General features: G+C 42.5%; 1 protein-coding gene across 4 annotated transcripts in view; it reads left to right on the top strand.

The window, feature by feature from the left end:
• Nucleotides 1-18,369, top strand: part of DNMBP (dynamin binding protein) — a 131,098-nt gene extending 112,729 nt beyond the window's left edge. For 2 of the 4 annotated variants that reach the window (XM_049854893.1, XM_049854894.1), the window contains exons 9-14: nt 3,218-3,346; nt 5,171-5,503; nt 6,080-6,259; nt 7,660-7,858; nt 9,256-9,800; nt 13,392-18,369. In XM_049854893.1, coding sequence (XP_049710850.1) covers nt 3,218-3,346; nt 5,171-5,503; nt 6,080-6,259; nt 7,660-7,858; nt 9,256-9,800; nt 13,392-13,577 — 1,572 coding nt within the window. In that variant the 3' untranslated portion in view covers nt 13,578-18,369. The remainder of the gene's footprint in view (nt 1-3,217; nt 3,347-5,170; nt 5,504-6,079; nt 6,260-7,659; nt 7,859-9,255; nt 9,801-13,391) is intronic. The other 2 variants (XM_049854891.1, XM_049854892.1) reach the window with 2 other exon arrangements.
• Nucleotides 18,370-24,261: the final 5,892 nt, after the last annotated feature.

The following is a 24,261-nucleotide window of genomic DNA, read 5'->3' as shown; positions in this document are numbered from 1 at the left end:
ATGTCTCCTAGTTAATCATAATCCAGATTTATACCTACCTCCTATAAATAAAAAAAAAAAAAAATTTTTTTTTTTTTTTTGAAACCCTTGTGGCATAGTGGTTAAGAGCTACAGCTGCTAAACGAAAGTTTGGCAATTTGAATCCTCCAGGCGCTCTTTGGAAACCATATGGGGCAGTCCTACTCCGTCCTTCAGGGTCGCTATGAGTTGGAATTGACTCAACAGCAACAGGTTTTTGGTTTTGGTTTTCTAGGAGAGAAGGCTTGTGATCTACTGAAAAATTAGTCATAGGAAACCCTGTGGAACACAGTTCTACTCTGACACACATGGGGTCACCATGAGTTGGAATCATCTTGATGACAACTGGTTTTTACAATATAATTTGGTATCTAAATGAAGCCGTGGTGGCACAGTGGTTAAGAGCTCAGGCTGCTAACCAAAATTCAGCAGTTCAAATCTACCAGCCGCTCCTTGGAAACCCTATGGGGCAGCTCCACTCTGTCCTATAGGGTTACTGTGAGTCAGAACTGACTAGATGGCAAACAACAACAGCAGCAAATTAGCTCATGGCCTGATAGTTTGGAAATTCACAACATTTCTTTTTTAAAAAATAAGAGGACATCATGGTTCACATTAATTGTCCCTCTTAGCAGGAATTTGAAAGATTTCTCAGTTTACCTCTCTGACAGAGCACTGGTTTGGGAGGAGTCATCCACTGGATAAATTGAAGTGGGTTGCTTACTCCTTGGGGACAGGAGAAAAGCATTTGAAAGCTTATAATCAAAAGTTTGATCTAAGTAACAGCAAAACATAGAAAGGTTATCTTAATGCTCATTGTTTTAAAAAGCATTTTAAAATTATAGGTCATAAATGCATGCCCATTGCAAAATACTCAATATAAATTCCTGTAGAGTAACAGCTGAGAAGTTTCCCTTGTATTTCTCCTCTCCCAATCCTTTTTTCTCCATAGTACGCATTGCCAAAGCATAGTATATATCCATTTTTCTATGAATGAATACATGTATTTTCTATGATTTTTCTGCTTAATATGCTTAATATGTCTCGGATACCGTCCTCTATCTTTACATAATAGACAAAGGGTCTAAGCGTCATAAAAATAAAATATCAAACCAATTTATGAGGTCCTGATATTTTTTGCTTAGGGACTTGATTTATGTTTGAGATATTATTAATGCAGTTTTGACTGCATTTAGGTTTTATTTGGGTTGATACCAACATAAGTAGGCATTCCCTAAACTTAAAGCAGTCAGAAGTCCAACATTGTGCCAAGTAGCCTAGGAAAACCAGTCTGGGATTCAAAAGCTGTTAGAACTAATGAGGAGGAGTTAACTGTACATTTACCCACTTATGTATTTTTCATTCAGCAAATAACTGAGTCAGTGAACAAAGCAGATAAATCTCTCCATTCATAGAGCTTACATTTAATGAAGGTGGCGGTGGGGTGGGAGATAGAAATAATAGGTAAACACGAGTAAATTATATTGTGTATTAGAAGATACATCATACTCTGACAAAGAAAGGGAAAAACAGCAGGGTAAGAAGAACCAAGAGGGTCAAAGTCAGAGCAAAGGAAGTAGGATTGTAATTATCAGTAGGTGGTTGGACAACTGCCATTGAGGAGGCAACAATATGAGTTAATACTTGACGAACAGATAATTCACTTATCCTAATCCTAGAGGAATCATCTTGGTTCTAATTTGATGATTTACTTTTTGGTGAATGAAGAAACACTCCAATTAGGGAAATGGAATGTGTGGCTAATTCCCTCCATGAACAGCTGCCTCCTTTGCCATGAAACCCAGAACTGGATGGTGCCTGGCTACCATTACTGAACATTTTGATCAAAGATTTTATAGAAGAATCCTGATCTAAAGGGGGGAAGAGGTGGAATAGAATTTCAAGTTTTCATGGAATTCCAGAATTCCACTGAGGTTGGATGGACCCCTGAAACTATTGCCCTGAGATAATCTTTAAACCTTAAACTAAAAATATCCCCTGAAGTCTTCTTTAAACCCAACAGTGTTGTTGTTGTGTGCCACAAAGGAGATTCCAACTCACAGTGACTGTATATGACAGAATAGAACTGCCTCATAGGGTTTTCTAGGCTGAAATCTTTATAGGAGCAGATTGCCAGGTCTTTTCTCCCACAGAGGCACGGGTGGGTTTGAACCACCAACCTCTCAGGTAGCAGCTGAGCACTTAACCATTGTGCTGCCAGGGCTCCTTAAACTGAACAGTGTAGGTAGTCCCTGACTTACGGTGTATGCAAGTTACAACAGTCCACACTTACAACCATCTTTTTTTTTTGTACATCTTACTGTTAATAATATGTGCTACATACAGTGTTGCAGTGTGTAATTTGCTGGTGTTTTTCTCAGATATTCAGTGTTATAATTTATGAAGATACTGGTAATGAAGGCAATAATAATGAAAACTAAAAAAAAAAAGAGGTATTCAGCTTACATCAGAACTGACTTATGATGGAGTCGTTGGAGCAGAACCCTGTCAAAAGTTGGAAACTACCTGTAGTTTAACTTAATTAGCAAAGAACGTCTGTCTTGAGCATTGTGCTCTTCTGAAGATCTGTATGAGATGAAATTGACATCAGCAACTTGAAAGGTTAGATAGGAAGCTTAGGGGGCAGTGCATTTATGTAAACGGGGAGTAACAATATGGAAAAGGAGGGTGAGAATGGTTGCACAACTTAAAGAATGTAGTCAGTGTCACTGGATTGTACATGTAGAAATTCTTGATGTATGTTCTCTATAGATTCAGCAACAACAACAACAAAATTATTTAAAAAAACAAAAAAAGAAACCCCCCAATTAGGGGCATAAGGAAATGCTAAAGAGATGATAAAAGTCTTCAGCGGTTTTTCTGAGGAAGACTTTTCTCTCTTCCCCATAACCAAGAAAACCAAACCCGTTGCCTTCAATTCGATTCTGACTCATAGCAACCCCATAGGACAGAGTCGAATGGCCCCTTAGGATTTCAAAGGAGCAGCTGGTAGATTCAAACTGCCAATGTTTTGGTTATCTCTTAAGCACTAGCTTATAAGACATGTTCCTTTCAAAGCTAAAATATAAGTGAAAAATTTTAATTATGAAACCTTTTGTCCCAGACTGCTGTAGAATGAATGATGAAAGCTAGAAAGTTCTCTATGATCTTACTTGAGTTTGTTTCCACCTGGCTCCAGGAATCGGCATGTGTGAAAGTGGTGGCCGCCATGAGCATGTGGGATGTGTGCATGGAGAAGGGAAACAGAGAGCTGGAGCAGTTCGAGAAGGTGCATCGCCACATCAGTGATCAGCTCTTCATGAGTTTTGTAAGGGACACTTTCTTTAACCCATTCTCCGTGGTTTAGGCTTCCTTCCAGGGTTCTCTTTAATATCCAAACCCAAAACCCATTGCCATCATATCAATTCTGACTCATAATGGCCCTGTAGTACAGAGTAGAACTGCCCCATAGAGTTTCCAAGCTGCACACCTTTCTCCCACCGGAGGGGCTGGTGGGTTCAAACCATGGAGCCCTTAACCACTTCACCACCAGGGATCACGAAAAAGTTAATTCCACACAGACATGTACCATGCCTCAGGAGTACTAGCTGTCCTTTAGCTATATTCCTGTCAGGGTTTTAACGGGGCTTCGAACCAGTTTGAACTGATCGAGTCACAGCTGACAAGGTGAAGCTGGAACAGACCCAGATTTTTAAAATGTGCGCAACACAGACCAACTGATAACCAGAACGGGAAAAATCACGGGTTGAATCCCTGGAATGGGAGACTCAGAAGAGGCTTAGTTAGCCCTTTCAGGAGCCTGATGCAGGAGATTGGATTATTGACAGGACTGTGGAGAGCAACCTACATTCAAAGTGGCACAGTCGGCAGCCATCTCTGAGCAGAGCATTGCAGTTTCTGACTCTGCTGGTCAAGAGATTTGGTTGCTATGCAGCGTGCTGGTTGCCCTTGTTTTCTAATAGGGAGATTAAGTTTCTATCAGGGCTTCGACCCATAATTTTTCCTATTGTGGTTATCAGTCCACTTCACCCTAATTTTAAAAATTCGGGTCCGTTCAGGTTTCAGTTTGTCTACCGTGACTGAACCAGGCAGAACTGGTTGAAAGCCCTGATTAAGCATATGACTTTCAATTAGTTGAAGGGACCGGAAAGACTTTTGTGTGTATTCAGAAGGAATTTTTGTAGCTGGTGATAACAGTTTCAGAGATCAAATGAAAACTAGAAAATTTAATCTGGCATCACTGTTGATAACTGATCAAAAGAAAAGATCTGTAGGTGTAATAACTTAACTCATAGCGACCCCATGTGATGGAGCAGACCTGCCCCATAGGAGTTTCTAGACTAATCTTTACAGGAGCAGATCATCAGGGCTTTCTCCCGTGGGGCCACTGGGTAAGTTGGGACCGCCAACCATTTGCTTAACAGCCAAGCATTTAACCATTGTGCCACCAGGGCTCCTTACTTGGGATGATAACATTGTTTAATCCCAAGTAGAAAGATAGTTTCTTCAAGACTTCGGGATGGCCTGAGCCTGAAGAAGATAGGCATGCTTGGGGAACCTACAGGTGTACCAACAGTAGCATCTTATTAAAAGGAAATTACAAAGTATCCATTAATGCTTTTTAAGTGTTCAACACCCTGCTTACAGTTTCTGTCCCTTTAGAAAGAATTAAAGAGAAAACTTCTTTTAAAGGTGAAAACTGGTATTACCAAGTAGCTCTAATTAGAAAAGGTATTATGGGTGTCTGAAAGTTACCCTGCATCAGATTTATGTAACAACTAAATGGTAAGTTAAATTCAAGCCATATAGACACATGCACAGGATAAATGGCATGAGGCTATTTGTCACATCTAGCCTGGAATGCAAACATCAATTAATAATGTTTGTCATTTAGCATTTGTTGTCAGCTACAGTGGGATTAGCATATCTTGCAAACCTTTTGTGGATTATGTGAGTATAGTCTTCAATGTTGGATATAAAACCTTGCTGTGAATCTACGTGAATACAGCTTGTGCACTGGGACCAATGGAGATGGTACATGACCGAGTCAGCCTTAGGAGTATTTTGGGAAGTAACAAATACAGGATACTGGTAGAGTCCAGCTGGGCTAATGTGTTTCTTTTCCCTACAGAAAGAGAGGACAGAGCGGCTGGTTATCTCTCCCTTAAATCAGCTACTGAGCATGTTTACAGGGCCCCACAAGCTGGTGCAGAAACGCTTTGACAAGCTCCTGGACTTCTATAACTGCACAGAACGAGCAGAGAAGCTGAAGGACAAGAAGACTCTGGAGGAGCTGCAGTCTGCCCGGAACAACTACGAGGCCCTGAACGCCCAGCTGCTGGACGAGCTGCCAAAGTTCCACCAGTACGCCCAGGGCCTCTTCACCAACTGTGTCCACGGCTACGCTGAAGCCCACGGAGACTTCGTGCACCAGGCACTGGAGCAGTTACGGCCTCTGCTTTCAGTGAGTTCCTTACTCCTCTGAGGGAGAGTAGTCTCGGAAGCTGTGCTGGTGTTTTTATGGGAATTCACAGTAGTAGTTTGAGGAATTATTCAAGCTACCCAGTTACCACTGAGTTGATTCCAACTCATGGCGACCCTATGTGTGACAGAGTAAAACTGCATTCCATGGGGCTTTCAGTGGGTGATTTTCAGAAGTGGATCTCCAGACCTTCCTTTCGAGGCACCTCTGGGGAGACTCAAACTGCCAACCTTTCAGTTAACAGCTGAGCGCTTAACCTTTTTGCCACCCAAGGACGTATACAAACCAGGTAGATTAAATTTGGCATAGGCGAAGTCCTGCAAAAATTGGATTTCTTGATCCCTTGATGGCACCATGAAACCTGTGGCTTTTTAATGTCTGTCAGAGAGCTTTGTCTCTCGATCAGGCTGCGACTCAAGCCTTAGTGTTGGTAGCTTATGCAGAGCAAACTGCTGCCGAACTTTAGCTTCCAGCTGGTTGTGATGAGACTTTGTCAGTCCCAGGATCTTTCACTCACATTCTCTTCTTTCTTCTGTCTCTTTTTCCCATGGACTCTAGTTACTTAAAGTTGCTGACAGAGAGGGAAACCTTATTGCCATCTTCCATGAAGAGCACAGCAGAGTTCTGCAGCAGCTCCAGGTGTTCACCTTCTTCCCAGAGTCTCTCCCAGCTACCAAGAAGCCATTCGAGAGGAAAACCATGGACCGCCAGCCTGTTCGAAAGCCACTCGTGGGCCTGGTGAGCATGGAACTCCTAGAGAAGGGTAGCACGGCCTAGTGGCTAACTCTGGAGCTAGACTGCCTGGGTTCAGATTCCAGACTGAAGCTTATCCGCAATGTGTCCTTGAGCAAGTCACTTAACTTTCCTATGCCTTGGTTTTCTCATCTGTAAAATGAGGGTAATAATTGTATCTGTATCATAGGATTATTATTAGGATTGAATGAGTTAATACATGTTAAAAAAACTGAAACCAAACCTGTTGGCCTCAAGTCGATTGCAACTCATAGTAGCCCAATGGGACAGAGTAGAACTGCCCCATATGGTTTCCAAGGAGCGCCTGGTGGATTTGAACTGTTGACCTTTTGGTAAGCAGCCGTAGCTCTTAACCACACCACCACTAGGGTTTCCAATACATGTAAAGCACTTAGAAATTGCCTGGCACATAGTAAGTGGCATATAAAGTAAGCTGTTATCATAATCATCCTTACTGTTATTATTGATGGACCCAGCTCTGCTTGTACAGATTAACACTTTAGGAGGAGTTAAATATTTTGTAATAAATGGAGAACAAAGGTTACTGAGTTCTCAACCATCGTTGGTGGGCTCATTCGTTCATGTTACTGAGCGTCACCAATGTGCCTGCTTGTACTTGGTGTGGCTCTGCCTGTAGTTTTCTCACACTTGATATGTACTTCAAGTTGCCATCTGAAAAGCATTCTTAGATCTTACTCTGTTACAGTGAAAGACTTAATGAACTATTGATGGTATATTAATTCTGCCAAGCCTACTTAGTTTTGGTCATTATACCAGCAAACAGTTAACGGCTCACTGCTTTTTAACCTAGAGTTACATTCTTGTTGAATTCCTCCATATTTTAAAAAGTGGGATAAAATATACAGATTACGTGGGGCCATAATCTAAAAGACTATGCTAATTTGCCTTTCGGTTCAATTTTTTTGCCCCGTATTATCCCGTAGATGTTGATTTATATTACCTTAAAAGGGAGAATCAACTTTATTATTTTTATGAATATTTGTTTTTATAGATGGGGAAGTTAGAGATAGAGAAAGTCTCAATTGTTTAGGGTTTAGAGCAAAATATAAGAAGACCTAGTAATACTACTTAGGTATTTTGATTCTCTAGGTGGCATTTAAGTTACTTTTTTTTTTGTCACAACATAACAGATGTCAAACTAAATGTATGCTAAATGTTCTTAATAGCTATGAAGGCACCAAAACTTACCTAACAGATCATGATTTTTTACCTCGTCACCTTAGAAATACCTAATGGTAGTAGCGAGTGGGTGGTTGTCATTGTCCTCATTTCTGAGGCCCTCACTGTGTTTTGGGACTAAACATGGCTGCTGGGAAATTGACCAAGTCGAGTGTTCTGTTGATATCTCTTGTGTTGCCTTTCAGCCAAGTTACATGTTGCAGTCAGAAGAACTCCGGGCTTCCCTTCTGGCGAGGTATCCCCCTGAAAAACTCTTCCAAGCAGAGCGAAACTTCAATGGTGCTCAAGACCTAGATGTCTCACTTTTGGAAGGTGACCTTGTAGGTGTGATTAAAAAAAAAGACCCCATGGGCAGTCAGAACCGCTGGCTGATTGACAATGGAGGTAAGAATTTTAGCCCTCTGATTAATGTAACTCTACATGAGGAAAAAGTGCTTCGAGCTGTACCTGAATCCTGTGGTCCAGAAGAGAACATGAGAGCCTTCTTTGATGAAAGGGAAAAATAATTTTAAAAGTTATGGCCATCTCCAGGGAGTGTTATATACCCAAATCATTACTGAAACAAAACCTGGTTTTGGTTTCAGTTTTGCACATTCTAGTGGAAATTCTGTTACTTGTCTCGCGAGATCTTACCATGTATGACAACTCACAAACAATAGACTGCTTGATGTAATCCTATTCCCACTCAGCGTGTTCTGAATAAACTTCAAAATAAGCTGCCCTCTTCCAATTTATATAATATCCCTTGTTTTGTGTGTGAATTTGAAACCTGTAAAAGCAGGTTTTTAAAGTGCAGTTTGTTTGTTTCCTGAGCTTTTCCCTGTGGTTATTTAGGGATTTGCCTTAAAAACAGCTCACAGCTTTCACAGGTTTTTTTGCAGGGCGGGGGAGGAGTGTACAGATTTTAAAGACTAGTACAAAGAATAAGACTGATCCATAATTCTTTGCCCACAAATCCCAAATCCCTAAAGCTCTGAAAAACAAAGTGTGTATGTGTATGTGTGTTTTTAAGAATTCATTTGACAAAACCCAGCCTGATCTGAACTCAGTTGGTGGTTAAACCTGAACAAAGTGATGTGAGGCTATTTATAGTCTTATTATCCCTTTTGGTGTAAATAGTCATATATTTTGCTACAGAAACAGTAATGGGTTTGACCCTGCTAGAGCTTTTATAAAATATATACAAACTTGATTACCTTTCCAAAAACCTGAATTTCAAAACACTTTTGGCCCCCTCTTTCATCATCTTAGGACAGTTATTAAAATAAATGTATGCTGTATGTGTGTTGTGCACATATTCTGACTAATACAAACATTTCCTACCTTAGAATATTCTCACAGTATTTCCTCAGCATTCCTAAGCCAGAAGTGGAGATTCATGTGTAAAGAATGGGAAAGAGGGCGGGGGGAGATGTGCGAGGGGCTCTCTCCAGACACCGAGTCCTTTACCACGCTTGGTATACCGAACACACCCTTGGTTAGTCTTCCCCTTAGCTTTTGTTTCAGTCATCTAGATATCCTTCTGAATGCTCTTCACGTACCCATTCTCCAACATGTGGTTTTTATTACCGCCGTCCTCATCATCTGTTAGGAGGCCATGACAAAGAATGAGCTGGCAGGTAGCCACAGCTTTTAGTCTCTGCCCACCCACATTGTATCCTGGGATTGAGTGTTTACATGTTTTGTCACTAGGCATTTTATTTTGGGTCTAATTATTGATCCTTCTTTCCTCTCTCCCCGCTTCTACTAAAAGCTCTTAATGCTGTGTTTCCTTCCCATAGTCACCAAAGGCTTTGTGTATAGCTCCTTCCTGAAACCCTACAATCCTCGTCGAAGCCACTCAGACATGTCTGTTGGCAGCTACTCCTCCACCGAGTCAGAGCACAGCAGCTCCTCTCCCAGATTCCAGCGGCAGAATAGCAGCAGCACCTTGACCTTCAACCCCAGCAGCATGGCTGTGTCCTTTACCTCAGGGTCTTGCCACAAACAGCCACAAGATGCATCTCCACTGAAGGAAACTGACCACGGAAATCTCAATGCATCTTTAAACTTGGGTGATGTAAAGAGTAACCCTTCCAGATGCCTTGCAGACACAGACTCCACCTCCCAGCCTAGGCCATGGGACTCCGTAGATGCAGCCAGGGACACTACCCAACCCACTACCACCCCGAGGAGCTACCAACGCTCTAGGCATCCAGAAACGGTTGGTTGCTCTACGCCACGGCGAAATGGGCAAAGTAAAGACCTTGTAAAAGAATGTGCAAGGACAGCCCAGCCCATGGAAGACAAAAAAGAGCCAGAAAACAGTGAGATGGAAGGCAACCAGGTAAGTGCTCCCCTGGTTTGTCATGGTGGAACAGGTGGCAGGGAGCATGTTGTGGCCACGATGTCCTTCCAGGAGTGGGTGTGTCAGGCTGTCTGAGGGCCTGGGAGGTGATCTGGAGATGAGCTCACAGGCAAATCATATAAAGCACATAAGGAAACTCACTACTGTAAGAGGTAGCAAATGTACCCTTCTGAACACTTCTGTGGCTGCCACTTGACTGGCTATTCCTACACCCCTTCTTATCATGGGGTGTCAAAAGGTCTTATCGTGGACATGTTTTCTGCTTTACCATTTCACTAGTTCTTTATTTGTATAAAGTCTGCTGTTTAACCCATATATTTAGTTTTTTACTCAAACGACTATGATTTTGTTTCTAGAATTTACATTTGTTTCTCTTTCAATTTTTCCTATTCTTTTTGTAATGGCCTATTTTTATCTTTTGGATTTAAATATAGCCTTTATATTGTGAACATTTTAAATTTATGTATTTTCAAGCCACTCGAGATTGCTCTATTGTATGGAGTTCCTCAGCTGTGAATTCACCCATGTGTTGAATTTGCCTACTCTACAGCCGTGAGTTTCATTGTACGCTTTATAAGAGGTGTCTGTGAGCTCATCTTCCGCAGGTGTTACCTTTGTTGGGAGACCCTGGATCATGCCATGTCCCAGTTTGTGGAGGTGTTTGCCTCTGCCAAGGTCTGAGTTTGTAAGACCAGTTTTTATAGTAGTTTCTCAGCTCATACTTTTCCACGCCACGTTCCTCAGTACTGCAGATGAGCATCGTACATGCCGGTTTCTCTAGTGATTCTGTTCCTGTGGCCCAGATCAGACTTCCCACTTCTAGACCTACCAAATGGACAGTTTTTCTAGATGTAGCAAGGGAAAAAACAGCCCTTTCTTACTATTCTGTCTTAGTCATCTAATGCTGCTATAACAGAAGTACCACAAGTGGATGGCTTTAACAAAGAGAAATTTATTCTCTGACAGTTAAGTCCAAATTCAGAGTGCCAGCTCGAAGGGAAGGCTTTCTCTCTCCATTGGCTCTGGAGGAAGGTCCTTGTCATCAATCTTCCCTTGGTCCAGGAGCTTCTCCGCGTAGTAACCCTGGGGCCAAGGGACACACTCTGATCCCAGCCCTGCTTTCTTGGTGGTATGACGTCGCCCTGTCTCTGCTTACTTCTCTCTTTTATATTCCAAAAGAGACTGACTTAAGACAAAACCTAATCTTGTAGATCTCATCAGCATAACTGCAGCTAGTCCATCTCATTAACATCATAATGATAGGATTTACAACACATCATCAGATGACAGAATGGTGGACAGTCACAATACTGGGAATCATGGTACAGCCAAATTGATACACATATTTTTGGGGGACACAAGTCAATGCATGACATTCCACCCTTTGGCCCCTAAAAATTCATGTCCTTGCCACATGTAAAACATATTCACCCCATCATATCATAGCAAAAGTCTTAAATCAACTCCAAGTCCAGAATCCAAAAATTCCTCTTCCTTTGTGAAATTTAGAATGCAAGTTATCTGCTTCAGAAGGTACAGTGATGCAACAGGCAGGCCCAAGCTAGACATTTCCATTACAAATGGGAGAAATTGGAGGGAAAGAAAGCATACAGGCACCGAACAAGTAAGCAGAACACATTATATTAGCCCTCAAGGCTTTGAAAGTAATCTTCAGTTCTCTGAGACTGTGTACACAATGGCCCTACCCTCTAGACTAGGTTTTGGCCACACTGTCTGGATTCTGAGTGGAGGCCCCTTGGGCCTAGACTTCAGCTCTGCCTTCCAGGCCCACTGGGACAGCAATTCTGCTCCCTTGGCTTTAGGTGCATCATTCTCCTAGTCCATCTGAGTGACAGCCCTACCCTTAGAAACACCAGAAGTCATGGCTCCACCCTTTGAAACCCCAGAGGTCGTGGCCATACCCTTTGAGACTGAGGCGGTTCTGCTTCCTGTGTTCCTTGTCTCTTCAGTTTCTGCTTCCTGGTTTCTTGTTCTCTCAGTCCCTAGGGCCTTGCCACCCTTGTCTGCCCTGCTGGGGCAAGTGTTCCAAAGCTCTGTAGCTCCCATAAGTGCCTGGAGGCACCCCACTCTGCCAGTAAACTTCAGCTTGAAGGCATTCAGCTCTCTTGCTCTGTGGGTTGGCAAGCCTAGCTCCACTGATAAGTGCCTGGAGGTACCTCACCCTGACAGGAAGCCTCATGAGTCAGCTCCAGGGCCACCTCAAGCTGGTCTCCTGGTTCTGCAGCTCGTTCTTAACAGCTCTCCTCACTTCCTTCCGAGTCCTCTGTCCATTCAGTTTCAAAACTGCTTCTGCATTTTAAGCATCTGTTAGAGCAGCACCCTACTCCAAGTACCAAATTCTGCTTTAGTCATCTAAACAAGTGGATGTTTTTAACAAAGAGAAATTTATTCTCTCACAGTCTGAGAGGCTAGAAGTCCAAATTCGGAGTGCCAGCTCTAAGAGAAGGAGTCCTCTCTCTATCTGTTATGAAGGAAGGCCCTTGTCATCAATCTTCCCTTGGTCTAGGAGCTTCTCCACACAGGAACCCCAGGTCCAAAGGACATGCTCTGCTCCCAGCACTGCTTCCTTGGTGGTATGAGGTCCCCCTTTCTCTCTCATTGCTTCTCTTCTATATCTCAAAAGGGATTGAGTTAAGATAAAATCTAATCTTGTAGATCTCATCAGTTTAACTGCAGCTAATTCATCTCGTTAACGTCATAGTGATAGGATTTACAACACATCATCAGATGACAGAATGGTGGACAGTCACACAGTACTGGGAATCATGGCATAGCCAAATTGATACACATTTTTGGGGGACACAATTCAATCCATGACCAGGCCCTAAAACCCCAGCCCTCAACGTGTATCCATCCTTGTACTCCCATGGGTCTCAACACTTCTCTTGATCATCGATCACCAGCCTTGCTTTGCATTGTATCTTTTGTTCTTGACACCTGGAGATCTTTCTTTCTTCCTTGCCCTGGTAGTGCAGTGGTTCAAGTGCTCAGCCGCTAACCTAAAGGTCGGCAATTTGAACCACCAGCTGCTCCGTGGGAGAAAGATGTGGCAGTCTGCTTCCGTGAAGATTTACAGCCTTGGAAACCCTATGGGGCAGTTCTGCTCTGTCCTGTAGGGTCACTATGAGTCAGAATTGACTTGTGGCAATGGGTTTGGTCCCCCCTACCCAGAGTTTCTTTGTGTTTGGGGTATAAAAGGATATCCTCATATCTCACCCACCAGCTATAGTGACTGGAGGTTCCTTCTTTAAGGCATGTCTGAAAGAGTGAAAAGGTGTGAATTTTCAATTCTCCAAATCTACCCTGTCCAGTAATGGCAGCCACTAGTCATGTGGCTCTTTACATTTAAGCTAATTAAAATTAAATTAAATTAAAAATTCAGCCTCACTAAGCCACATTTCAAGTGCTATAGCCGCATATGGTGAGGAGCTGCCATGTTGGACAGTGTAGATATAGAACATCTTCATCACCTCAGAACGTTCTTTTGGACAGCTTTGCTCCAAAGATGTTCCCATTTTCTAACTTACTAGCTTTCTGTTCCTCACACAGGTCTATTTTGCCGTTTATACCTTCAAGGCACGAAACCCAAATGAGCTGAGTGTGTCAGCCAATCAGAGACTCAAGATCCTCGACTTTAAAGATGTTACAGGAAATACAGAGTGGTGGTTAGCTGAAGTCAATGGGAAGAAGGGCTATGTTCCCTCCAATTATATCCGCAAAACTGAATACACCTGAACCTGCTCTGCCTCCCACCCAACCTCGCCGCCTTCACTTGCAGTCTGTTGAAGGGCTCTGTTGTCCGCTGAGGAGAGGGTTCCCACGTGCTGTGGGACATAGGTCCTGTTTGCGTTGCTTAACCATGGCATGGTGGAGCACCAGATAAGTCTTGTTCCTCTCAACTGGGTTGTAAACCTTGATGTCCACTAGAATTTCTAGAATTTGAAATGGACCCTTGGGCTTGCGAGTGATTCAGTGACCATGAGAAGAGAGGCAAGTCCTGGGGTCAGCCTATGGAAACCAGAAATTTCCAGTCAGAAGACCAGTATCCTATGTATGCTGGAAGCTATGCTATTGCATTAGGTGATGTTGGCATTGGTTGGGGCGCCATACTGAGTTTGGGGTGGCCCCGTGCTCCACAGTCAACTGACCAGAAGCCGACTTAGATGAAAAGATTTATGGCTCTAGGGGCTTTGTGGTAGCCTGTGAGCCCTTGTAGGGTGTGCCTCCGCAATATGGCAAGGAGTTTGTCGGGATTGTACCAAACCTAGTGTTTCCAAGTTTCCAGGACACCTCTGGTGCCCAGCGCGCATTCATGCACACTCATACCTACCCCTAATTTCTAAAAGTGCCTAAAATACTAACATCTATAAGCTTTTTCTTATTTATTTCACTGCATTCCCAGATTGGTTATGCAAAACTCAGCAGCATTCTTTCTCCTTTTAAGTGTTTAGGGTCTTTATTTTCCTTTGACTCTCCATCTGAAAGTTTCCCTTCCCTTACTGTGTGCAGGATTATCTTTCTGATAGTAGTTTCTACATTATACGGTTTGTGTATAATACGACCTTCTGTGTCCCTCTGACTCAATAACTGATATATTTTCCTGGAAAAGCAGGATCAGAGTTCCAGCCATTCCATTAAAAGTATTAGTTCTGCAGTGAGCTGAAAGCAGTCCACCATGGTGGACTATTGGATGCCTTTCTCTTTATCCAAGCACACCGCTACCATTTGGTTATATCCACAGATGCAGAAATAGCACATGTGTGTGTTATTTGAATTGGGATAAGTGGTCCCAGAAGTAGCTTATCTTAGACTTGGAAATAAACATTTTATGTTTCACCATTTTGCTCCCTGTTTTAGAGACGACAGTCTAAACCAAATGGTCTAAAGTGCCTGATAGTACCTCCCATCGGTCTCAGGAAGATGTCTGCTTACTCTCACATGAGAATCTGCTCCTAAAAGCCCTGTTTTGGCAAGATTCTTATTCTTAAGGCCTTCCCCAGACATGAAGCTTGCCTTCGGACAGGAGACTATAAATTTTGTCTTTTAAGAAAGGAAATTCAGAGCAGCCTTACAGCCTCTGCCCTTCCAGGTGCACATTCAGCCTTAAAATCCTGATGAACCGGGAAGATACCTACGGGCTCCTCATCCCTAGTGTCTTTGCTGGTCATGGGTAGAAGGCAGGAACTCCAGAGTCTCTTGTGAATAGTGTTTATATTTAGAGATGTTTATATTTAAGTAGTTATTTTGTAAATAAAAGCATTTCTAATGGCCATATGTTTTCTTCATTTACCTCCATGTTTAGCCTGAAAGTTTTTCTTGGGTTCCTGAGGGCACCTTGACGATTCAGTGGTGCCCATGTTTCAGGGGCGTGGGCCGGGCCGATTGAAGAAATACAGATCAAAATTTGTTTTGTCAAATATAATTTCAACAGAATTACTGTACACTCAAAGATGCCCATGCTGCAGCCTCTTTATTTCAAGCCATATTGTGCTATAAAATCCTAGCACAACAGAAGAGCTGGAATCTAAGAACCCCCAAGAGGGAGGTATTTTCCTGACTTTACAGATGTAGAAACTAATGCACTAGGAAGTAATAACTTGCCCAAGGTTACACAGGTAGCAATGTGGACAAGCTGTGGGTGGGAGAGGGAAAAGTGGCAACAATCGGCCCGACATTGTTAAGGAATAGACAACATGCAGCAGAGTAGGTGGACTCAGGAATAAAAGTGTAGGTCATCTAATCCAGCTCTTTAACTTTATATGGACTAGAAAAATGGAGTCCAGAGAGATTGGGATTTGTCCAACCAAGTTAGACATCAAGTTTTTGACAAATCTTGCATTTAACCCTAGGCCTGAGGGCTCTCGGGCTAATAGTCTCTCACCGTGATCTGGGGCCTGATTGTCTGGCTTCACTTAACAGCTCTGTGACCTTGGCAACTTACCTAGCCTGTGCTTCACTTTCCTCATCTAAAGTAGGGATAATAGTACTCTCCACCTCATACCAAAAAACCAAACCTGTTGCCGTCAAGTCGATTTCCAACTCAGCGACCCTATAGGACAGAGTTGAACTGCCCCATAGAGTTTTCAAGGAACACCTGGTGGATTCAAACTGCTGACCTTTTGGGTTAGCAGCCATAGCACTTAACCACTACACCACCAGTCTCCATCTCAGAGTTTTAAAAATTGAGTGAGTTCATACGTGGAGAGCTCTAGAACGTTGCCTGACACATGGTAAACAGTAAATTGGAGAGCCTTGAAGCCCAAATCAAGGAATTTAGATTTAATAAGTAATAAAAAGCCATGGGTTCTTAAAGGGATTGCTGGGTGGCTCAGTGGTTAAAGTGCTCGGCTGCTAACTGAAAGGTCAGTGATTCAAACCCACCAGATGCTACGTGGGAGAGATGTGGCTGTCTGCTTCCCTAAAGATTACAGTCTTAGAAATGCTATGGGGCAGTTCTCTGTCCTATAGGGTCGCTGTGAATCGGAATCAACTTGAGGCAGTGGGTTTGGCTTGGTAATCCGGCAGCAAGATGATTTGGAGGGAAAACAGAGCAAAGATAGGAAAAGTAATTATTGGGAGGAGGTGGAGAGGGGTAGACTTTCTAATTTGGGGCATAAGGTTGCTTGAGAATGGGGAAAAAAAGAGACTGAAATTAAATGAGGAGTCACCAGCAAAAGTGAGTGAGTTGGGACTGGGAGCCAGTTTTGAACACAAGATATCTTTTAGGCTCATGCTCCGTAAAATGTGCTTCAACGTCATCACCATCACCTGGGATCTTGCTGGAAATAGTGAATCCTGGGCCCTACCCCAGATTTACTGAGTCAAAGTCTGTAGTTTAACAAGATCCCAAGGCAAATTTTGTGCACATTAAAGTTTGAGAAGTACCTGTCCAGGCAGTATTTAAAATGAGACTTTCTATTGTCAGAAAAGTAGGGGTTAAAAAACCAAGGAAGGAGAGGATGTCAGATGTTTCCGACATGACAGGAAATGTTATTGAGGGAAATTTCCAAATCCAGTTGCCTACTCACTTCCTTTCAGAATTCTACCCCCTTACCGCCTCCACCACCCCCCCCCCAACAGATTGTGCTTTCATCCAGGAGTCCTAGGAGAACAGGGAGATGGTAGGAACCTGTATCCTCATCTGTGAAATGTAGATTCTGGTCTCTGTTTTACTCACGAGTATTGTGAGAATCAAAGAAGATGATATCTACAAACTCCTGTGAACTAGAATCACGTAGTTTTAATAAGAACTGAATTTTGTGTTGCACCATTTTAATTGTGAAGCTGGAACCCTCTGTTTAGGAGTTTTATTTCAGGGTGAAGAACACAGAAGAGCCCTAGAAGAACACAGCTGTGCTCTGAATTGTGTTTCACTTGCAGAACCTTAGGCTTGAGGACCAAGAAACCTCGAAATTTATATGCTTCATCCCATGTCCTCTCTCAGGCCACCACACAGCCCACCTACAGCGTTATACACTCACTATTTATTACACAATGTATCGATGAAGTTCTTACTGTTTTGCTTGTGCTAAATATGGCAGAACAGAAGTGCCAAGTGCTGCAGAGTGGGGACGGTAGGTAATATCTAATCTGTGCCTCTGGTTCATTTCACCCAGCCTACTAGAAGGTCAGTGTTATTGAAGCTCAGTATTAGTATTTTGCATGTATCAAGAAGGGAATTTCCCACAACAAATTGCAGATTTCGTTGTTGGTTTGTGACTTTGGAGAGACCCCGTCCGTTACAGAGTAGAACTGTTCCACAGGGTTTTCTTGTCTGTGATCTTTGCGGAAGCAGATGGCCAGGCTTGTTTCTTCCATGGTGCTGGTGTGCATGTGTTCGAACCACCAAACCATTTGTGCCACCCAGGGATCTTAACAAATTGCAGATTTTGTAAGCTAAATAGGGGTATCTATGCCTTAACTACTGGTGGCGTGATAATTAAGTACTGGCTGCTAACTGAAGGGTCAGCAGTTCTAACCCAACAAGTCGCTGTTTGAGAGAAAAGACCTGGCAATCTGCTCCGGTAAAGATTACAGTCTAGGAAACCTTGTGGGGCGGGTCTGCTCTGTCCTACAGGATCGCTATGAGTCAGAATCAACTTGATGGCACACAACAACAAGAACATGCCTTAACTCCTCTCAAGAGAGGACACTCAAGGAGAAAGAAGCAGACTTAATGATTTCCCAGGGGTAGGTTTTGATGATGTGACAGGAGGGAGAGTGCTCTGAATAGTGTCGCTGCAGTGTGTTCACTCAAGAAACATCTGTTGCCTGCAGGCAGGTAAATGACCGCAGCAGACCTGGAAGTCCGGCCGCCTCAGTCAAACCATGTCATTCGCTCTAGATGCACAAGTCTAGAGCAGCAAGTAAACGTCCCAAAGACTGCTGCTCCAGCAGAACGCACTTCGCAGTGGAAGGCAAGAACAGGGCAATATGGTGACCAAGGTCTTGATTGTTAGATTTGAAGAAAGGGGCTCAATGTTAATTCTTTTCAATTAAAAAAAAATTTTTTTTTTTTAATTTAACGAGAACGAACTAACTTCAGGTTATTTTAATTATTCTTCTTAAAATTCTATTTTTAATGCACACTTTACCTAAAAGAAATACTGCATTACATACATTCCTTTCTTTTTTCTGTCTTCCCTAAATAGTTGCTTTTTTATACCGTAGTAGTTAAATTCTACCACATAACCAGTTACTTGCATATCAAGTAAAAAGGAATTCTATGAAAATGGAGTGCCTTTTATGACCAATTCTTTTATGCATTTTTACAATCTTCTACTTATGATATTTTCAGATAGCATGAAGCCTCTTTAAAACCAGTTCAGTGTCGAGTCTGTGGAAAAGTAAACTCATAATTGAATATGGTCTAACTACATCTAAGTCACAGCAGTTTAGAGATTTAAATATCAATGTTTATACAATTGTTAACTTTTAAATAAGATCATAATCAGTGTGCATTTGTGGTTCATGTATTCTCATTCTGTTACCCAAATGGACCAAAGTTTCCAAAGGCCCTGACACAAAATCAGCCTGCAAAACATTTCCTTCTGAATGGTACATTTATTCTTCATGTTTGTGCCAGTGTATCAATGGAGAGTTACTTTCTTTTCTTCAACAGAAAGAAATTGCTTCATTCTTGGTATAAATATATCCTATTGTATTTTCTTATAATTTATTTTTGATGTTGTTGTTGAGAATATACACAGCAAAACATAGACCAATTCAGCAATTTCTGCATGTACAATTCAGTGACATTGATTACACTCTTCAAGCTGTGCAGCCATTCTCACCCTCTTTTCCTGAGTTGTTCCTCCCTTATTAGCATAAACTCACTGCCCCCTGAGTTTCCTATCTAACCTTTTGAGTTGCTATTGCTAATCTGATTCCGTAGAGCTAGATCTTAAAAGAGTACAATGCTCAAGGCAGACATCCTTTCCTAGTTAAGCTAAACTATGTTTGGTTCTTGTTTTTTTATTAAAAATTTTTTGAACATTCAAAAAATATATTTCAGTGCCTGCTATATTCTAGCCACTGGAGATACAAAATATAAGAAATTGTTCCTGCTTTCAAGAGACTCACAGCTTAGTGAGGGAGACTCAAACAGAAAAGTACTCAATGAGGCGATAAGTACAGTAATAGCAAGTTTGTGTGTGCTGGGGAGGTTGTTTAGTTGTAAGCAACAATCCCCAACTCTGATTAACTTAAGCAGAAAGAAAGTTTTCCAAGAAAGCAGGTAGCTCACTGACTCTGTGAGAGGGCCAGTGTCTTAGCTATCTAGTGCTGCTGTAACAGAAATACCACAAGTAGATGACTTTAACAAACAGAAGTTTATTCCCTCACAGTCCAGTAGGCTAGAAGTCTGAATTCAGGGTGCCAGCTCCAGGGAAAGGCTTTCTCTGTCAGCTCTGGAGGAAGGTCCTTCTCATCAAACTTCCTTTGTCGAGGAGCTTCTCAGCACAAGGACCTCGGGTCCAAAGGACGCACTATTCTCCTGGCTCTTGTATTTTGGTGGTATGAGGTCTCCGTGTCTCTCTGCTCACTTCTCTCTTTTATATCTCAAAAATTGGCTTAAGCTTCTTGGCTCAAGTAGACACATGAGCCAAGGGCAGCTCCTTTCTGGAGGCAAGATGAGAAGACGGAGGGGGACAGCAGCTAGTTAAACGGACACGGGGAATATAGGGTGGAGAGGAGGAGTGTGCTGTCTCATTAGGGGGAACGCAGCTAGGAGTACATAACAAGGTGTGTATAAGTCTGCATGAGAGACTGATTTATTTACTTCAAAGCACACACAAAAAAAAGGTTGGCTTAAAACACAACCTAATCTTGTAGATTGAATCCTGCCTCATTAACATAACTGCTGCTAATCCCATTTTATTAACATCACAGGGATAGCATTTACAACACATAGGAAAATCACATCAGATGACAAAATGGTGGACAATCACACAATACTGGGAATCATGGCCTAGCCAAGTTGACAGATATTTTGGGGGGACACAATTCAATCCATGACAACCAAAAAACTAGGCTCGAGTCTTTGAAGCCAAGAACAATGCTTAGTATCACACTACAGTATCGCTGGAACCTGCTGCTGGAACCATGGCCCGTGCTAACTCTGGACAATGGCTGTGACTGTCGCCACCCTTGCCTGCACAACTTTCCCACCTGTTTGTGTCACCAGCATCTGAATCAAAATCACGCACTGGTGTGTCTGATTCATGGAACCTAATCACATAGCTGCATTCTGGCCTCCCAATAAGAATCTTAAATTGGGGAACACCCCAGACATGGAATTGGGGTTCAGATGCTGAGCTGGCCAAAAGATTGGAAATCCACTGCACCACTGAAGCTAGCTTGGGGGCTTGGGAGGAGGAGAAGCCAGGAAAGGCTTTCAGGAGTAGATTACCTCTTCAATGACAACAACAACAACAAAAAAACATTGCCATCAAGTTGACCCTGACACATGGCAACGCATGTGTTACAGAGTTGAACTGCTCCATAAGGTTTTCTTTGCTGTAACCTTTACAGAAGTAGATTGTCAGACCTTTTCTTCCACGGTGCTGCTGGGTGGGTTGGAATCACCATCCTTTCAGTTAAGTAGTCCAGCAACACTTTTGCAGCACCCAGGGACCTTGATGACCTGTTACCTGAGTGTTAAAACAATGGGTTAGAGCTAGCCAAGGTATTACAGCAGAGGGACTAGATAAGGAAAAGGCTAGGATCAAAAGGTGATGTGTGCATTTTAATGTTGTTGGAGCTTAAAGTGAGATATAGTAGTTGGAAGAAATGAGATTGGATCAGATGTTTGGGAGCTTTATTATACTATACTAAGGAATTTTAACTGTATTCTGAGTTGCTATTGAATGAAGGAAAGATTTAAGCAGAAGAGTTACCTGGTCAATTTTTCATATTAGATCACTCTGGTAGCTATGGGGTGGATATATTTGATAAAAAAACAATACAGGAAGCAGGATTCCTATGCCATTAGCCTAAGTTAGATGTGACGAGGATCTGAACTATGGCAAAAATGACAGGGATGAAGAAATGAAACTGGGAGAGCTTGGTGGCTGTTTTGATCTGGAAAGAAAAGGAGAAGTTAAGAGTGATGCCCAGGTTTTCATTTTGCAGGACTGAGTGGATGCCTGAGATGGAAAGTACAGGAAAGACTAGAAGGTCTGTCAAAGTGGGTGGGTGGGGGGGCTGAGTTTCAGATGCCTATGGGATATCCATGTGATATATCAGCAGGCTATTGGAGATATGAATTTGGAAATTGGAGAATGAGCTAGAAATAAGAATCATATGAGTGGAAGTTGAAATTGCAAGAATGCATGAAATCAATAAAGTATGGAGTGGAACCTGGGGGAGATGTCAAGGACAAAGACATTTGAAACATCTTAATGTTTTAGGGACAGGCAAAGGAAGGAACCCCAGGAAGTAAAGTGGGAAAAGTGATCATGTTATCAGTGGTTAATAGTGGGGTTTGGGTTACCCAGGGCCACCTTAACTGGATGTCTCAGCTATCACTGTTGAGGAAAGGATGACTCTTCATCTGTATTAATGGGCCAAGTAGATAAAAAAAAAAAAAACCTTCTTGTTATAGGAAAAATAAAAAATCATTGAATTGGAAATCAGGGAACTGGTTTCTGGTCCTGGCTTTGCTGGAAGCACACGTTTGGACCTTTCTTGGGCTGGTGCCTACCCGTAAAAAGAAAGACTTGAATTATCTCCAGGGGCTCTATTAGTAGGGCCAGTCAGGAGATAGAAACCAGAGGCTATTTTAACAGAGAACAATGTAAAGAATTGTTAACTAGGCATTGAAGAACTAAAAAGCCAAAAGGAAAATTATCACCCAGGTAGCAGCTGTAAGAAGCAACTATCACCATTAGGACTGGGGGAACAAAGGGAAGAAGGTGAAATTACTAAAATTTAGGAGTAGTCCGGCAGAGCTGAAATCTGGATTTCGGAAAAGGGGGCACTACTCATCTGGTGCTGGTTGTCTCTGAGCTCAGAGGGAGAGGCTCCCAGAAGACTGGGTCGCAGAGCTCTGAGGAGAGGGTGCCAGCTGGCTGCTGCTCGTGTCTCTGAGGGGGCAAATGAGACTGGTTCTGTGAGTGTTAGAAAAACTGCTAACTAAAATCAGTGCTGCTATGTGTATGAACTGCCATTGTAGGGGTGAGAAACGTTAGAGTGATCCTGATGGGAATGGAAGCAAAGAACAAAGAACTTGGAAACACTGGTGGCTAGTGGTTAAGTGCTATGACTGCTAACCAAAGGGTTGGCACTTCGAATCTGCCAGGCGCTCCTTGGAAACTCTAGAGGGCAGCTCTACTCTGTCCTATAGAGTCACTATGAGTCTGAATCGACTTGACCGCACTCGGTTTGGTTTTGGTTTTTGTTTCGTCCCTTCCTCAGCTAGCCTTGCCATCTCTCTCTAGCACCACCTACTGGCAGAACCTAACAAAATTAGACAAAGTCGTGAACTGAAATCTAATTCACAAGGCTTAGATACAGAGGGTGGAAACGGTGGTGGCATAGTGGTTAAGAACTACGGCTGCTAACCCAAAGGTCCACAGTTTGAATTCACCAGGCGCTTCTTGGAAACCCTATGGGGCAGTTCTACTCTGTCCCACAGGGTCACTATGAGTCGGAATTGACTCAATGGCAATGGGTTTGGTTTCTGAGTAGCTATTGGAGTCCCGGTGGAGGTTCACTATGAGTTGGAATTGACTTGATGGCAACAGGTTAGATAAGAGGAGGACCACCCAATTTTAACATCTAAACTAGACATTTTTTAGAGTAGAAGAGAGCTACTAATTATTCTGGGACAACAGACATAACCTGGAACTGTCCAGGGCAAACCATATGTATGGTCATTCTATCTGTATACCCGTCTCTTAGGCGATGTAAGGGCTCTGGCCATCTTGCTCAGCAAACAGCTAAAATGCTGGATAAATCCAAATCTTCTATAATTGCATCACTTGAATGGAAGTAGTGAATATGCTGACTCAAAAATGACACGAAAAGTCCTGAGAGGTAAGAAAGGGCCAAAGCTTAGGCACCTGAAACCTGGAGATCTTGAACTTCCATTTTGTTGACCCTATAGGCTGCCGGGGCAAGAGATAAAGCCAAGGTCTTCCAAGATAGAGACTATAACAAGAGACCCTCTGATAAATCCAGGGCCCAAAAGGGTCACACCTACAGCGTAAAGATTAATGAGGAATAAACTTAAAATGCAATATAAGCCAAAAAGAAAACATGCCCATCTCCAATCTGATGCTGGGTCAAGGGGAGGAGTCTCAAGAATTTGTAGCCTGAAGTTGAATGACCGTGTGGTTTGAAGTTCCTTAATGGAGAGTTTAATTTAAAGAGGTTCTAGGTAATGCCTGTAAGTGACAGGCAGAAGCTTTCACAATTTGTCTTAGGAAGAGCTCAGGTTGAATTCAGCCCTCAAAGAATGTCCACAAATAGTTCTAAGGAGAGCGGGCAGCTAATAGTAAAAATTCACAAGTCATACAAGCAAATAAATTACCATGAATTAGAACCAGCAGAAACAACATAGGACAAAGAATCCAAACATTGAAATCATCAGACACAGATATTTAAAAGCTACATTATGGAAAATTCAAATGGCCCAGAAACATATGTAAAGATATTCCATCTCACTAGTAATCAGGGAAATGCAAATTAAAACCTCAATGAAATGTCAATTCATACTCATCAAATTGGCAAAAAAAAAAAGTTTTAAATTGGCATTATCTATGTGTACATTACCTGTGTATACGGAAACCCTCGTGGCGTAGTGGTTAAGTGCTAAGGCTGCTAACCAAAGGGTCGGCAGTTCAAATCCATCAGCTGCTCCTTGGAAACCCCATGGGGCAGTTCTACTCTGTCCTATAGGGTTGCTATGAGTTGGAAT

This window comes from Elephas maximus, chromosome 16 (assembly GCF_024166365.1).
Source record: "Elephas maximus indicus isolate mEleMax1 chromosome 16, mEleMax1 primary haplotype, whole genome shotgun sequence".
NCBI classification, from domain to species: domain Eukaryota; kingdom Metazoa; phylum Chordata; class Mammalia; order Proboscidea; family Elephantidae; genus Elephas; species Elephas maximus.
This window is presented reverse-complemented; position numbering and strand designations above follow the sequence as displayed.